A 17346-nucleotide genomic window follows, 5' to 3' on the forward strand; every position below is an offset into this window, starting at 1 on the left:
CTTGAAGAGAACTGATTAAACTTATTTAGGAAATAACTCAGATATAAGACATGATAATGGTGGTGATGATTTTAATGTGAAATATAAAAAAATGTCTAAAGGCTCTTTCTGTTGAACTGAACTACATCTTCCCGTCACTGGAGGAGGTTCTTTTCCCCTTGGCCTCTCCCAGGCGGGGCTTCACTGTTCTGTATAAAGCACGAGAGAGAGATTCTCCTGTGAACCTGCTGGGACCCTCACTTCCTCCACTTCCTGATCTGCTGCCGCCTATCGGGATCTTCTCCTCCCCCTTGCTTCAGGACCAGCACCATGGAGAGCTCCGGGATGCTCCTCAGGCTGATGCTCCTCAGCCTGCTGTCAGTCCTGTGTCACAGCCAGGCGTCACAGGAAGTCTCTACCGAGGACTTTGAGAATGAAAAGGTGGACTCAGCTGTTGACAGAGACCTGGTCAGTAACAGGAGAATCAGATAGAATAAAGGAATGTAGAACTGTGTAACTTTTATTAAGCATGACAGTCTAATTGAGGATTTTAATTCTCTCTTTATCACAGTAAATAGAAATATATATCCCTTAAACCATAAATGTATTATTATTATTATCATTATTATTTTCAGTAGTAGTGGCAGCAGTATATTCCCTATAGGTAATATATTAAAGAGATCTGTTTTGACTTGTATGATGGAGACAGTCATATAGAGGTGTCCCTTATTTATTTCCAGGAAATAAATCTTCATTAACAGTCTTACAGTATTATTTGATGCAGAAGGTTTTATGATTTCCCTCCCTCATGCATCATACTTTTTATTTTTTTAATTAAAAGCTTCTAATTACATTTTAATTAGAAGTAAGTAAAACACAAGAGGATAGAAAATTTGGTCTGGTAAAACATAAAAAAACTTAGATGATAAATAAATAAAATGAATACTGACCAATGTCCTGTGGCTTGGACTTCCAGTTCAACAAGGTTGATAAGTTCTTATATGTTATCACACACTAGGGAAAAAAGCTGTTGTTTTTATTTGAATTAGAAAGACAAAAATAATGGAAATTTTTTTTTCAGAAAGGTCAGGGAATGAATGAAAAAATAAACAAGAACAATTAGTCTTAAAAAAATGTTAAAGAGAAAAACAAGAAACAAAAACATTAAGAATAAACAGTCGCACAGTAAATATTGTACAAGTTATTACACAAAATATGGCAATACATTTTTAAAAAAGTCCAGACTGTTGTTTTTTATGTCATGGAGAAAAAATTTTTTTTCGCTATTCAATGGCATCTTTTTGATCTTAATTAAACCATATCTTGTCAGCATTTTTTTTTTGTGCAAAAGATCCATACTAAAGCTAAAAGAGGTTTAAATTCTTTGCAAAGAATACATTTTCCAGGTTTCCATAACTTTGCAGAACTGATGAAGAAATTTACATTTACAACTAATCCTTTTGGAAATATCAGCTTTTTAACTGCTTTTTTAATGTTTGTTGTTTTTCTTTACAGGAAAATAAAAACTTGTTAAACTATTTAGACAATTTTTACTATTTATGCACATCTCTGTACCTGTTTTTTTGTTATGTTTTTTCGTTTTTCTTTTTGCCACAGGTGGATGCTCTTGAGGTCCTGATGGGTCAAATGCACAGCCATGTTTCTTCCACTGAGAAAAGAGGCAGCATCCGAATGGTAAACCGCCTTTTGTAGCATTACTATTGATGCATCGCAACTTTATTTTAATGTCTAATTTACTAAGGTTAACAGGTCTGCTGAGTCATTATTTGGTGCTGTAAACATCCTTAAGTTCTTTTTTTAATTAAGCCCATTTGGAACGCATAGCTGTGACTAATTAAGAGATAACCATACTGTGTAATTACAGATCAAATAAAGATTGCTCTCTGATATCAGTCTATAAAAGCCTCTCACTGGTGTCACTAAAATCAATCAACATCCTAACTATAGATTCAGTCTGAGCTAATGAGCAGTATCTGATTTTCATTTTACTGACTCTTTTTGATTTATATACATATCAAAGTTAATTGTTGGAAATAAATTTGAACTGTGATTATGGAAATGATCAAATATATTTCCCTGAAGACATCATGCCCCATGAATTTTTAACTCTTACTCAAAAGTTGAATAATTGATGTGTTTTTCCTTCTTAGTGTGGGATGGGGGACCGCTGTGCCATGAAGTTTGGCCCTCGGATCGGGAAGCTCTGTGAATGTGGGAGAGGAGTCAATTGTAACTCCTACCTGCTTAAATGCATCTGAAGAACATTTCCTTCTTTGGACTTTCTGCGGGGCCAAACATCCCTCAGCTTCACAGCCTGGGCTCCCAATTACTGTCCTTATCTGACATAATTTATCTTCCTTTGTGTACCACTGTTAGTACTGCCTGAGGACATGCATGTGTTTTCTACTCCTGACAGTGGCCTGAAGCATGCAGATGTTTTCTGTCCAATAAACTCCTCTGTCAACATGGGCACTCTGATTATTTTTTCTCTAATCTCAACTTTGACTGACTGACAAGTACATTTGAATATACTTTCAGCTGAATATTTGATGTGTTTTCAGAACATTAAAGTAAAATGGATTTCTATGTCTCTCAAAATGTTCCAAAAACCCAGTTTTAACTTTCTGTAGATTTGTGCTTTAACCTTCCAGGACCTTCACTATATCTTAGCCTACATTTCTTTCCTCTTCTTGGCAAAATTCTTTACAGGATGTTACTAAAACTAGCACAGAATGCTTCTTCTCATTTCCTAAAGTGCATCATCTATTCATAGTCTATAGCCAAACATGGAAAACATGGACATCTAAATAAAACCAGTTGTTATGAAAGAGAGACCATACTTTTGTTTAGTATGAGGCCCCAAAAATTTGTGAAGTACTGCAATAAAGGCATTGGGAAATAGGCGTTGGATTTCTGTGTACAGTATATACAGCCCCATATTTAAAATTATAGACACTCAATTTTAAAACCATGATGCAAAACATCGGTATTCAGTAGGTTTGTGGGAATAAGAAACTGTTTCCATCAAATAAACCTCATGCTGCATAGCTTGGCTTTGACAAATCCAGCTTCTGTCCTAGGACACATTCAACTGAAGAGTTTTTCAGCTAAAACCTTTGGTCTCAAACTCATTAGACTAAAACATGGGGTTCATGTTGAATAACCAATAAAGCTTAGAAACTTCATTCATTTATGTTTATAATGGTTGAGCAAACAATAAATTTTCCTGGCATGCCTCCTGCTGAATCAACATGTTGTATCTGACCCTATTTGACCCAATATGAGTCCTCTCTGTAAAAATACCGGTATAACCATTGATCATCATGGTTAATCAGATAAATCTGACGGGTCCAGCAGATGAAAACCACTTATCCTTCTGTGGCGATTTTACATAGTGGTGGGGATTAAAAAATTTGAAAGAAAACCTAATGAAAGTAAAAACTAAAAACTACTCGGTTACCATTTGCATGTTTCCAAGCGATACCAGGCTTTGTCTATATAAGACTCAAACTCACTGCGGATCCAGACATTTGAATTGAGAAAGCTTCCTCGAGAGGTGGCGAAACGTCTTCAAATCTTGGAAACCAAGTCCAGTTGATATTTTTTGAATTTTTACGGAATAAAAACTACTCGCTTTTCTACAGATACGATCTATAGATTAAAGAACACATAGGTGATAAGTGAAGGGGGGTGGCGGACCTAATTCACAACGAAGCCATAACACTAACATGGGCTATTTGTCACTTCTTTTTAGGAAAACTGTTTTCCCAAAACTTCCAAAAATATTTCCTCTTTTACTCCAATCTTCTTCATTAATGTCATCTTTTTTATCCCCTCTTACGGCCACCAGAATGATCCCAGGTGGAAGATAAAATGAATTCAACTTCAAACCTCAGCATGTGTCTTTTATGTTTTATTAAAGTCAGGAACCAATAATCTATTTAAAGAATGAAAAAAAAAACTCCAAAGGCAAGATTTTATGTATATAAAAATAAAAATGTGCCCCAAAATATTTATTTTAATACAAAAGCAAACTGGATACAAAAATTAGGGATGAAACAAAAACAAAGATGATGAACAGCAACTCAAAAAGGTTTTCTAAAAGGAAAAAATTTCTATGAAGAAAGACTCTCCCTAAATTCCTGTTAGAGGTGGGGGCCCTCAGCAAAGAGGCACCCACCTCTAACAGAACTAAACCTCTAAAAAAAACACTTATACCTAGAGAAAATCCATGCATGCACAGAGAGAACGTGCAAACACCACGCAGAAGCCCATGAACCGGGGATTAAACTCAGAACCTTTTTACTATAAGACAACAGTGCTACTAACTGCGCCACCATACAGCAAACAATATTTTCCATTTCTGACCTAAACATGCTCAGGCAAGTAAAAAAAACACCAAGTTTACTCAAATCATCCAAGTAAATATTACTTGCATCTGTTAAATTGGGAAATGATTTAATTTGTGTTGGTAAAAATATTTGGTAAGATGAATTAAATTTACTCATCTTTTAACAGATAGAGTTTTACAAATTAATTCTAAGTAACACATTAAAAAAAGGTGTAATTTTGAAGTAAAGGTACTTAAATGGTAATTTACAGTAAATTTTACATTAAAACTGAGGTAATATTTATAGGACTTTAGCTTCTTCAGGCACCGTGTTCACTTCCATGGTCTTTGTGGAAGCAGGCTGTAAAAAGGCCCCAACACCAAAAATGACCCATCCCTCTCCATTGCTTCAACTGGCATCAGGTGGAACTCGGACTGCAGCTGCAGAAACCGGAACGAAGAACTCTCAGCAGACAGAGAGCTGAACTCTGACCCTTGGCCTCCAGTCCACAACATGACTTTGTACATTTCTTGTGAGTCTTGAGTTTCAGCAATAAAACCTCCAATATAAAGCTGATATACCTGAGATACTTTGTTTAATTTGTCTACATGTTGGGATTCATAACTCTCTCAAACCATGACATTTACATAGCAGCTGATATTTGCTATGGAGATGTGGTGACTCCAAGATGCCACTTTTGCACAGCTGATGTTCTCTAACAGTGAGTTTTGGAGTTGCTTATAGTCTTGTTTATATGAAGGCCAATTTAAAAGCAGTGTTCTCCCATTTTATTTGCTTGTCTTTTCAAAGGAACAATGTTGTCATACAGTATTTATATCACAAGGAAATATGAAGTAAATGACTTTTTGTTAGAAGTTGCTAAAAAACAGTTACAGTGCATTTACAGTATTTCGGGGGGGATTTTGTCCTCATGAAATGAATATAATCAATTTAAAAATCCATTCACTTTGCTACTTTAATAACTGATTAGGTAATTCTTCACTTTTTAGTTATTTTGAACAAGAAAGCTTGTTGGAAGAAACTCCTTAAATCCTAAAACTTTTGTTTCAAGGACACATTTAAACTTTACTAGTGAAGAGCACCAACCTGTCCTCTGGGAAAATGTTTTATGAACAACATCTAAAACATTAAGTGTTCTTGTACAGATTTTTGTCGCCTTTTTAGACATCTTTATCTGTATTTGCTCCACTGACTTCCACTGCTATTCGGGGGTATTTCAACTTGGAACATAACTTTAAATATATAAAATATTGGTGCCCCATGAGGCAGTATTCAGAATCACCAGCGGCTCTGTTTGGAGTCTCTCAGCCATGAAGCTTATGAAACAGATTCATCACACTGTTCTCAAGGCAAAATATAAAATGAGATTCTGCGTTTTCATTATGAATGGTGTGAGTGCAGTAAACTCTATGAGAATCCATTAAGAAGAGATGGGATTTAAATATAGCTCAAGGCTTTTTAACTTTCAGATTAAGATCAAACTAGAAGGCCTGTTTGTGGGTGGATGAGTGTCTGAATACAGAGGTGAACTGCAGGCTTTTTCCTCTCAGGGAAGAAATCAACTGCACTTCTTCAGACCAACAGATGGCGTTGTCTCTTTAAAAAAAAAACACTTTCCTGAAGTCGCATCTGTCTGTAAGCATGTAAACATTGGCTGATCATCAGCAGTGAAATCAGCTGTAAGGATGGAGGAAACAACCAGCAGGATTCTGGGCCGAGCGCCTGAAAACATGATGCACCTCAGCAGGTGATTTCACTAATGAAGCCTCAGTTTAAAACACCTGTTTGTTCATTATTTCATACGTCAAAGTGTTATATTTGATGCAGATTCTCAGCAGTCCCCTCTAAGCAGTTTGGTTTTAGGTTGTATGCTTAGAAACCACAACAGTTGCTCAGAGTAAAGGCTGGTTTTCATTTCTCTTTTAGATTTTCTCACTTCTTAAGGAACTTTGTGGCATTTTCTTGATCATATCTAGACGTGCGGCTGACCAGCGGTGTTGTAGAGGGCCGCACTGGGTTAACGCGGTGATTTGTGATCTGTCAGACGCGCGCTTCATAACACTCCAAGCCGCTTCTTGTATTGCAATCATCATTTATTCCATTTGGCCGTCATAATCCAGACTTTACATTCACTGACACATACTGACCAGGCTAAACCATTCTATGATGCCAAAAATAGAGCGACAATATAGCACGGTCAACAGAAATTACGACCACCACCGGCGCACCCGCTTCCTCATTCATAAATTCAGCGCGCCAGAATGACTCCCATTCATACCTTTGTGACACTCACGCCCACCTTAGACACACCCACCACCCAGGTGTCAAGCCGTGTGCTGCTGTCACATTAGTAATTCTTATTTTGATCATATGGCTCTTACATTCCGGCCCCTAATTATTACAAAGATAATTATCTGAATGTTAATACTGTAAGAGACAAGCCTAGAAAACAGATAATCATAAATTACTCAGTATCACATCTTCTAATCTATTTTAGACTAAGCAATCTACAAAAATGTTAAAGGTTGATTATTAAATGTTCATGGTGTCTCCGCCTCCTGAAGCAGGCACAACTTGGTAATGGGTCTTTCCAGGAAGTTCGTCTTTGTCTTGATGCGAACTGACCGCACAAGTCCTCCTTTATCAGGAACAATGTTCACAACTCTACCCATTAACCAAGAGTTGCGTGGAGCAGAGTCATCCACGATGAGGACGACATCCCCTGGAAGAAAGTTCCGTCTTGTTCTTTGCCACTTCTGCCGCTCTTGTAGTTGAGGTAAGTATTCCTTTAACCAACGCTTCCAGAAGAGATCCGCCATATATTGCACCTGTCTCCATCTTCGTCGAGCGTAGACATCATTCTTCGAAAACACTCCTGGTGGCAATGAAGGCATGGTCTTTAAGAGAAGAAGATGATTTGGAGTTAGTGCTTCTAGGTCGTGGACATCAGTAGAGGCTTTGGTTATAGGTCGACTATTGATGATAGCCTCAACTTCACAGAAAATTGTCTGAAGACTTTCTTCATCAAGAGTCTGTGTTCTCAACACAGAATTTAACACTTTCCGAACAGACTTGATAAGACTTTCCCAAGCACCTCCATGGTGTGATCCAGTCGGGGGATTGAAGGACCATTTTATTCCTTTCTGAAGGAGAGTGTTACTGATTGCAGTTTGATTCCATCTTTCAATTTCTTTTCTTAATTCGCGTTCAGCTCCTAGAAAGTTAGTTCCGTTGTCAGAACGCAGCTCCTGCAGTTGACCACGTCTAGCAATAAATCTTCGGAGACCATTGATGAAGGAATCAGTATCCAATGATGATAACATCTCAAGGTGAACTGCTCTTATTGCCATGCAGGTGAAGATAACTCCATATCGTTTCAGCAGGCTCCTTCCACGCTTAATTTCAAAGGGACCAAAACAGTCCACACCCACACAAGTAAATGGGGGTTTGTCTGGATGCACTCGTTCCGGTGGAAGGTCTGCCATCCTTTGGCTTCCTGGTGCAGCATGGAGACGTCGACATGTCATGCATTTTGATAGAGTTTTTCTGATTGCAATGCTGGCACCTGGGATCCAATACTTTTGACGCAGTTCAGCGAGCATATGATTACGTCCACCATGGCCTGTCTGATGATGTATATGGTGCAGTAAAATTTGGGAGATGTGAAGATCTTTAGCCAGTATGACTGGGTGTTTAGCTTCAGCAGGCATGGCTGCTTTGCTTAGCCGTCCACCAACTCTCAGTAAACCACCTTCAAGAATAGGATCAAGCTTATAGAGCTGGCTTGTTTTCTTCACACCTTCATGTTTCTGTAAACTTGTCATTTCCTCTGGATATCGCTTTCTTTGACAATAGCAGATGATAGCACTCTCAGCTTTCCCAAACTCTTCCACTGTTAAGGCTCCCAAATTAACATTTTTCTTGTATGAGCTCATTTCTTTCTTCAATCTTTCTTGGAATTTAACATCATCAAGTTTTGAGTCTGCAAGGTCCAATTTCAGTTGTGCTCTTTTTTGAGCCAGTTTGGACAGCAATTGTTTAAACCTGAGTAGCCACCCAACTATTGTTTTCAGTTTGTCCCAAGAGGAAAAGGAATGAATGAGGTCCATAATTGGATCCACTTGTTCATCAGTGCATGTCACATTAACAGAAACCATTGTCTTGACCTCTGGATCTTCTGGATCCTCCAGAGCAAAATGACTTATGTCCTCAGGATTTGCAGGCCATTTCCATTCAGGGTCATGAAGAAATTTTGGTCCAGACACCCAGGTATCAGCCTTCAAAAAAGCCTCCACACTTGTTCCTCTGGATGCCAAATCTGCTGTGTTAATACTGGTAGCAACGTACCTCCACTGTAAGGGATTTGACAAACTGAGTATCTCTCCAACTCGATTTGTTACAAAGGTCTTAAACCTCAATCTTTCATTCTTGATGTACTTTAAAACTGAAGTACTATCAGTCCAGAATACTGAGTCTTGTAGTTTTGTCCTTAACTCCTTCTTCAACAGCTTATCCATCCGGCTTGCAACAACTGCAGCAGTCAACTCCATGCGAGGGATGGTAATGGGTTTCAGTGGAGCTACACGGGCTTTACCCATTACAAATGCACAATGCACTTGTTCATCAGCATTATACTGCAACAGATAGCTCACTGTTCCATATCCATTCTCACTTGCATCGCTGAAATGATGTAGCTGCAAACTTGTGGCTTGTCCAAAGTCCTGTGGTTTCAGACATCTGTTAACTTCAAACAGTTCAAGCTGATGAAGTCCTTCCAGCCAGTTTTTCCATTTCTGGACCACATCATGTGGCAAAGGATCATCCCAGCCAACGTGTCTTCTGCTTAGATCTTGTAGAATCCCCTTTGCGACTAAGACAACTGGTGCCAGGAATCCAAGAGGATCGTAGATGGAACTTATGATGGACAAGACTCCTCGTCTTGTCAGAGGTCTGTCTTTGAGGATGATCTTGAATTTCAGCAGGTCTGATTGTACACACCACTGAACTCCCAAAACACGCTCCACAGGAAGATCATCACTATCCATATCCAGGTTCTTCACCTCACTGGATCTTTCATGCTGTGGTATTTCAATAAGAACACTGCGTCGGTTACTTATCCATTTGAGAAGTTGAAATCCGCCTTTCTTGCACAAAGCACGAAGTTCTTGATATAATGACACAGCTTCTTCTTCTGTGCTCACAGAGACCAAACAGTCATCCACATAGAAGTTGTGAAGTACCGCATCTATGACATCTGGTGTAAAAAGCTGTTGATTGTCCTCTGCACACCTTCTCAGTGCAAAACATGCACAATTTGGAGACGATGTAGCTCCAAAAAGATGTGCAACCATTCGGTACTCCACTAGAGGCTGATCATACTCTCCATTTGGCCACCAGAGAAATCTCAATAGATCAGAGTCAGATGGTGGTACTCGGACCTGGTGAAACATGGCCTCAATGTCCGCTGTGATAACAACAGGTTCCTTTCTGAATCTGGTGATAACACCTACCAATGAACTGGTGAGGTTTGGACCTTGTAAGAGTTGTGTGTTTAAAGATTTTCCTCGAAATGTTGCACCACAGTCAAACACAACTCTAATCTTTTTCTTGTGAGGATGATATACTCCATGGTGTGGTATATACCAAACTCTCCCATCACACCGTTCAAGATTTTCAACTGGGACTCTCTCTGCATAGCCCTTGGAAATGATATCATTCATGAAGTTAGTGTAGTCAGAAAGAAATTGATGATTTTTGGTAAACTTCTTTCTGAGATTCAAAACACGTTGTTCAGCCACTTTCCTATTATTGGGCATTTTCAGATCTTTGCATCTCAGAGGTAAAGCAATGGTGTAATGTCCATCTTCCAACTTAATTGATTCTTTAACCAGCTCCATGAACTGATTATCTTCTCTGGACCATCCAGGTTGTTCATCTTGAGAACATTCAGGAAAATCAACCTTAAGTTGTTGTTGCCATAGGTTCTCAAGTCTTGACACAGATATCCTGTTAACAGTGGCAGCTGATTGTAGCTCTCTTGTGTCAACATCACAGTCTCCTCTGAGAGGTCCATTCACTGTCCATCCAAGAATTGTCCTAACTGCGTAAGGGCCTCCATTTTGACTTCGGATGACATCCCATGGCTCCAGCGCTTTAGGCACATTGTTCCCAATAAGCAAATCAACTCCTGAATGGATTTCAGTTATCTTCAAATCTTTCAGATGTGACCATCTTTCGAGGTCTTTTTGGTGAGGGATGTTGCTGCTATGAACAGGCATGCTTCTCTGTGTGAATAAGTCAGGTAATTCACAAAAAATGTCTTCATTCAGCCCAGCAATCTCCAAATCTGACACAATGTTGCTTCCAACCACCCTTTCTTGACCCATTGTCCGTAAAAGGATGCTTGTATGTCTCCCAGTGACACATAATCTGTTCATCAGTTCTTCAGTACAGAATGATGCAGAGCTTCCAGGATCTAAAAAAGCATATGTTATTATTGTCTTCTGGCTCTTTGTAGACTTCACTCTGACTGGTAAAATGGAGAGAGTACAGCCATGCTCACCGGCCCCAGTTAGACCACTGGATTGAGCAGAGATGGAGGCACTTCCACTTGTTGTCTCCACTTCCTTCTTCTTATGGACTGGACCAGTTTCTTTTTCTTTAGAGAAGACATGAAGCATGGTGGGATGTCTTAAGCTACACACTTTACAGTGATGTCGCCTTTTACAGTCTTTGCTGATGTGCCCAGTGCATAAACAGCCAAAACACACCCCATTTTCTTTCAGAAATGTCAACTTCTCCGCATGTGTCCTCCTTCCCAGTAGAGGGCATGTGTCCAAGGAATGTCCAGCTCCACAAAATAAACAATTCTTTATAACAGCCTTTTCTTGTCCTTTCTTTATTTCAAGATCAGCTTTCTTCTGCATATCTCCAACAATAGTAGCAAAACTACTTCCTTTTATCTTTAATCCCTGCTGTGATTTATAGATTCCTATGTCCTTCTTTGGTCTAGATAAAGAATCTTGAATATCACCAAAAAGTGGATCACTGGCAATTTTCACTTGCCTTTCTACAAAATGAACAATGTCACTGAAAGTTACTCTTCTTTTGAACTTCTCCTGTAAATCACACACATCATTTCTCCATCTGTCCCGCAGTTTAAAGGGCAGTTTTTTGATGATTGCTTGCATATTGGCAGGGACATCCAACTCATGCATACAGCCATTGTTTTCCATTACATTGCAGCATTCCCTGAGCAGAAAGCTGAATGCTTGTAAAGCCTTTACATCTTCTGCTTGCAAAGCAGGCCATGACAAAACTTTATTCATATATGCAGCAATTATCTTCAATGAACAACCAAAATGTTCTTGAAGTAAAGATTTAGCTTTAGCATATCCAGAATCACTAGGCATATGAACACAGCTTCTTACTAGGTCATGAGGCTGACCTCTAGTGTACTGCTCCAAGAAGTATAAACAATCTTTGGCGCTGTGAGCCTTTGTTTCAATGCTGTGTTCAAACGCTGTCATGAATGTCTTAAATTGGAGTGGATCACCATCAAATGTTGGTATGTCTCGTTTTGGCAGAAAAAATAAAGATTGTTGATTTACAAGCAAGCTTGTAATTTCATTCTGCCTTTCCAATACACTTAGCAGTTGTTTATTTTCATCAACTGACAATGAATTTTGATGATGTGATGATTGTGGCTGAGTTTGACAGAACATTCGGTCTGTTGGAAATTCAACTTGTGTTGTTTTTATCTTCACCTGGTCAGTAACTGTGTCTGGATTTTGTTTAACCTTTGTGTCTTTAGGTCGTGCACCCAAATAAGAATAGGAGTGAAAGGTTGGAGCTTTATCATGACAGTCAGTTCCAGCTGCTGTTGGTACAAATGTATCTGCATCAGCATTCAACATTTGAGATCTTTTATTTTCATGCTCAAAATATGAATTCATGCCATCAGATCCAATCTGTGCAGCACTACTTACTTGAGAACAGACAGAGCCCTGTAACACTTTAACTTTAGCCATTGAGGCTGCAATTTCAATCTCCAAATCCAGTTCTTCTCTCTTTTTTCTTAGCTGCTCCTCCTGCTCCTCTAAAGCATGTTTTTGTTTCAACAGTTTGTGTCGTGCCTTTAATGCAGCCATATCTGCTTCTGCTTTAACACGAGCTGATGTTGTAGAAGAAACAGAGGACTTATTTCTTGATGACCGACTTCCTCTGGACCTTCTGCTCTCAACATTAGAAACACTGTCACTTGGCTTAACATCATCCTCAACATCAGCATTTTCATTGCACTGAGAAACAAAAGGTGCATTAGGTTCTTTATTCAGACAAGGTTCAACCCTGGACAGTTGAGCCTGATTTAAATCAGCTTCTTCACCCATTTGAGCTGCATTAAGTTGTTTTGCACCTAAAAGCCATTTTTCAACTTCTTGTATAAATTCAGAATTATATTTACACAAGCTTGAAAACCAAGTGTTTTGTCTTTCTTGTTCTTCAGCAGGAAACAGTGGAATAACAGACTCATACAGCTGATTTGCATTTTCAAGCAATAGTTTTAAATCATCACAATGAGACTGAACACTCAAGATTTCCTTGATTTTTCATAAGCTCTTTAATAATGTTTATTTCTCCTTTAATTTTATGAACCTTTGCTTTGAGATCCTTTTGAAGCTTTTCAATTTTATTTTGTAATGCTTTAGCAGTTAATTTTGATCGTCTTTTTTCATCTTTACCGCTTACAACGGAACTTGATTTAGATCCAACTGACTCCATTTCCAATTGTTTGTCTTTAACAATTCCTCTTCAGATCAAACGACATAATGCGTGTGTATTTGTCCATACCTCAGTTCCAGCGGACTTGATTGAGCTGCAGTGAAGGAATCTCATTCAATTAACTGATGACGCTGCGCTGCGTGCGCCATTACCGCTTCCAAACTGTTCCAAACAGAAGTGAAGAATCCAGACTTGTTTTCCAATGAGCCGCTCATTCGATTGTCGTTTCTGTTGACGATAGACATGCGGCTGACCAGCGGTGTTGTAGAGGGCCGCACTGGGTTAACGCGGTGATTTGTGATCTGTCAGACGCGCGCTTCATAACACTCCAAGCCGCTTCTTGTATTGCAATCATCATTTATTCCATTTGGCCGTCATAATCCAGACTTTACATTCACTGACACATACTGACCAGGCTAAACCATTCTATGATGCCAAAAATAGAGCGACAATCAGGGGCGGATCCAGGATTTTTCAAAGGGGGGTGCGCACCTAAGGGTCATGGGGTCACGGGGTCAAGGGTCACGGGGTCACAGGTCAAGACAATGTGAGGCTAAAAGACCAAAGAATACCATCTTCACTCTTTCACACTACCCTAATTATTCATCCAAGGGTTTTTAATTGATAATTTTAATGGATGAACATAAGTAGAATTAGCATGATTACATTATTGTAATTAAAAAAGGATCTCTCGGTTTTTAAAGCATGCACAAGGTTAAAAGGTAGTTTGAAGAAAAAAATGATCATCAACAATTAATCAAACAAGGAGATTCTTTATTTCCAGAAATGATATTTACACAGAACATGAAATAAAAAAAACCCAAGGACTTGGGTTTAAGTATAGTTCAAGTAAGACAAAGGAGTTTTTTAATATATTTTAACAAGATAAACTGTTGAAAAACAAAAACAAAAACAAAGTTAAACCGCACAAAGAATATTGTTCTCTACTACAAACTTTATGATGACGATAATTGGTTTACAAATGTCAGCCTTCTGGGATGCTTCTGGGCAAATATGTCTATGATTTTGTTGATGTCTAACTGAATGTCCTTGTGCACATACAAAAAAAGCAAAGCCACAAACCTTTCCTGTCCCGTTGTTGAACTCAGCAAAGTTTTCACTGCTTTAAGACCCGAGTTAGCACTTTCCACAGAAGCACTGGTAACAGGTATGACTGACAGAAGGTGAAGAATCATATAAATGTTTGGGTAGCACTTCATATTTGTTATCTTTAGAATTTCAGGGAGAGAGCTGGGTTTTTCCACTGATGATGACCACTTTGTGTGCCACAACTTCACTTCCTGCCTGAATGTTGATCCTGACGGTAGATCATCTTTATATGATGTAAAAATGATAAAAAGTCATACTTTTCCAGCCAGTCCCTCTGGCATGTTCTTTTGGTCACCCCACTGGCTCTTCGGTTGCCTTTAAATTCTCTGGCAGGGAAACTGAAAGATTTGGGTGGTTTTCTAGTCTGAAGAAGCTGGAATTTTCCAGAGTCATCCATTTTACTAATCCGGTCCTTGGCCTTTGATATATCTGTAATAAGATTGATATTTACATTGTCAATTTTGTATGGATGCTGCTGGAGTTGTAAATTTGCCTACATGAAGCTTTTGTATAGTCTTGCTTTATTATGAAATAATTATTATGAAATGTAAGATTTCAAGATTAAGCAAAAAAGTCAATCGTGTAAAACAAAAACAAAATTAGTTGTTTTGACATTGAAAAAAATACAACTATTACTACTACTATAAATACTACTATATTTCGTAAGTTGTTTGGGGCAAATCCGCTTGGTTGAGCGCCGGCTCTTCAGTTGTCTTTACACGAAACACGGTCCTTGTTGTTCATCTGGAAAATAAAATAATTTTTGTGATCAGGGGAACCTTGTAATCTCAGGAGGAGCCACAAAACAATTTAATGTTGTGTTTTTATAGTAAATTATTAAATTCACCGAACACATATCACCAGGTGCACAAAACTGAATATACTTAAAAGTAAATTGTATTTTTATTGTAAAATATTAAATGCACTGCAAACAAATAACACCAGATTTGTAGTTATCATATCACAATGTTAACAAGACTCCCTTAGACTCCAAGCATGTGCTTAGAGCATTCATTGATTTGGATCCTTACCAATTGATAAAAGTTAGTAATGTTTTCATAAAGGATACCATTCTTATTTTAACAGTACAACACATGTGGTACAGGTTTAGACCCAAAAATACATACTACAAAATAACTATTGTATGCATGTCAATGGCAACTAATGTTGCTTATTTTTGTTAATTGTACACTCTTTTTATTACTTATCAAACACTGCAATTTAACTTTCCCGTTACTGGTTAAAGTATTCCTACCATTGCATTACTTTGCAACTTTAGACAACTTGTTTATCAACAATCAACAATGTTGATAATGTTTTCTCATTATCAACATTTTCTAGCAATCATCATACCTTTTATCTGTGTGTCTCCAATATCTGAACGTTCATACAGGTCAACGCTGTGGTCATTTTGTGCCAGGTCCACTGAAGAATAGAAAACAAGATATAAACATTTCAATCTGTGTTATTTAGATTATAGATGTAAGCCTATAGGAAATAAAGTGATAAAGTTGGTTTCTACTTACCCTTCTGTTGGATTGGACCAGAATCTTAAAAGAGATGGTTGTCTGGTTTTCTTGTTTGGCCTTAAATCTTCCAGGTCTCCTCGTTCTCGCAAAGACGCCATTGTCGTATGGCAAGCCGATTGGGCCAATAATCGTCCGTACAATAACGCGCAGTTCCAACCGATATTTTACGCGAGCGCGCGTTTTTTACGTCACCGCACGTTTCCAGCCAGAAGGCGCGGTGACGTAAAAAACGCGCGCTCGCGTAAAATACGGGTTGGAACCTCGCGTTATTGTACGGAAGATTATTGGCCCAATTGGCTTGCCATATCCCAAAGGGGGGTGCGCGCGCCCCCCGCGCCCCCGCCTGAATCCGCGCCTGACAATATAGCACGGTCAACAGAAATTACGACCACCACCGGCGCACCCGCTTCCTCATTCATAAATTCAGCGCGCCAGAATGACTCCCATTCATACCTTTGTGACACTCACGCCCACCTTAGACACACCCACCACCCAGGTGTCAAGCCGTGTGCTGCTGTCACATTAGTAATTCTTATTTTGATCATATGGCTCTTACAATATCTAAAGTAAAAATAGAGCTAATTCATATTTCAGTATAGAGGAATAAATAAATAAATACCTTAAGCAGCCGTAAATAGTAGTTCGATACCATTTCTTATTGCTTTTTTCCCCTTCTAGCAATTGTTCTCTAATAGATTTTGGAAATAAAACAGTAAAAAATAAATAATATGTCCTTTCTTGTCTAGGAGTAGAAAATTATTTCATAAATCAGAATTAATATTTTCAGCTAGAATCAGCTCTCAAATAGTTTGACATGATAGTTATATTAATTGTTAAGTTAAATGTAATATTTTATTCCTTATTTTGAACCCCAACCAAAGTTGTTTCATTTCAGGACTTTATTTTATGATTAAAGGCAAACAAGAAAATGTCATGTTTAATCATAGAACATTCATCTAAACCAGTAGAAAGTGTTTAATCAAGCATAAAGCAGCAGTAGACAGAATCTCTCCTTTTTTAACAGGAGAAAGTGTCCATTAGAAAATGTCTCAGGCACCAGTGAAGACAAAAAGGAGACATAGACAAACACTGGGACTGGAGTACCTTCTTAATCTGACCCATTCATCCATTCATCCGTCCGTCCGTCCGTCCGTCCGTCCGTCTGTCCATCTATCCTCTAGTTTATTCTTTACTCTAAGATTTTCTAAGCCCAAGTTGAATAAATAGTCCTTCTTGGCTCTGTCCTAAAGTCTCGTCACATCTGAATATGTCCAGAGTTACTTTGGAGGCATTTTGATTAGATGTCTGAAATATCTTAGCTCTAGCAGCAATCCTATGCTGTTCTGTTGCATTCATAATCCATATCCTACTGTAGCCCACCTATACCCCATTGAAGTAGGTAAGGGCCCCTGAGTTCGTAAAAACCCCTTAAACTCTATTTACTTTTTTGACTTGAGTTTTACTCACCTCTGAGGACAGTAACAACTTTAAACACAACCTAAGGAAATCAGAATCAGGGTTATAATGTAGCCTTAAATCTGCTTATTTCTTATCCGATAATTTGAAATAACCAA

The 17346-nt window shown here is 38.5% G+C and overlaps 1 protein-coding gene across 1 annotated transcript; it reads left to right on the forward strand.

The window, feature by feature from the left end:
- Positions 1-206: 206 nt before the first annotated feature.
- Positions 207-2472, forward strand: cartl (cocaine- and amphetamine-regulated transcript-like). Its single transcript, XM_038308493.1, has 3 exons — positions 207-447; positions 1597-1674; positions 2151-2472. Exons 1-3 carry the CDS (start codon positions 310-312, stop codon positions 2256-2258), a joined length of 324 nt encoding a protein of 107 aa, XP_038164421.1. The 5' UTR covers positions 207-309; the 3' UTR covers positions 2259-2472.
- Positions 2473-17346: the final 14874 nt, after the last annotated feature.

Source organism: Cyprinodon tularosa, unplaced genomic scaffold (assembly GCF_016077235.1).
Source record: "Cyprinodon tularosa strain WSP-4 unplaced genomic scaffold, ASM1607723v1 ctg638, whole genome shotgun sequence".
NCBI classification, from domain to species: Eukaryota; Metazoa; Chordata; class Actinopteri; order Cyprinodontiformes; family Cyprinodontidae; genus Cyprinodon; species Cyprinodon tularosa.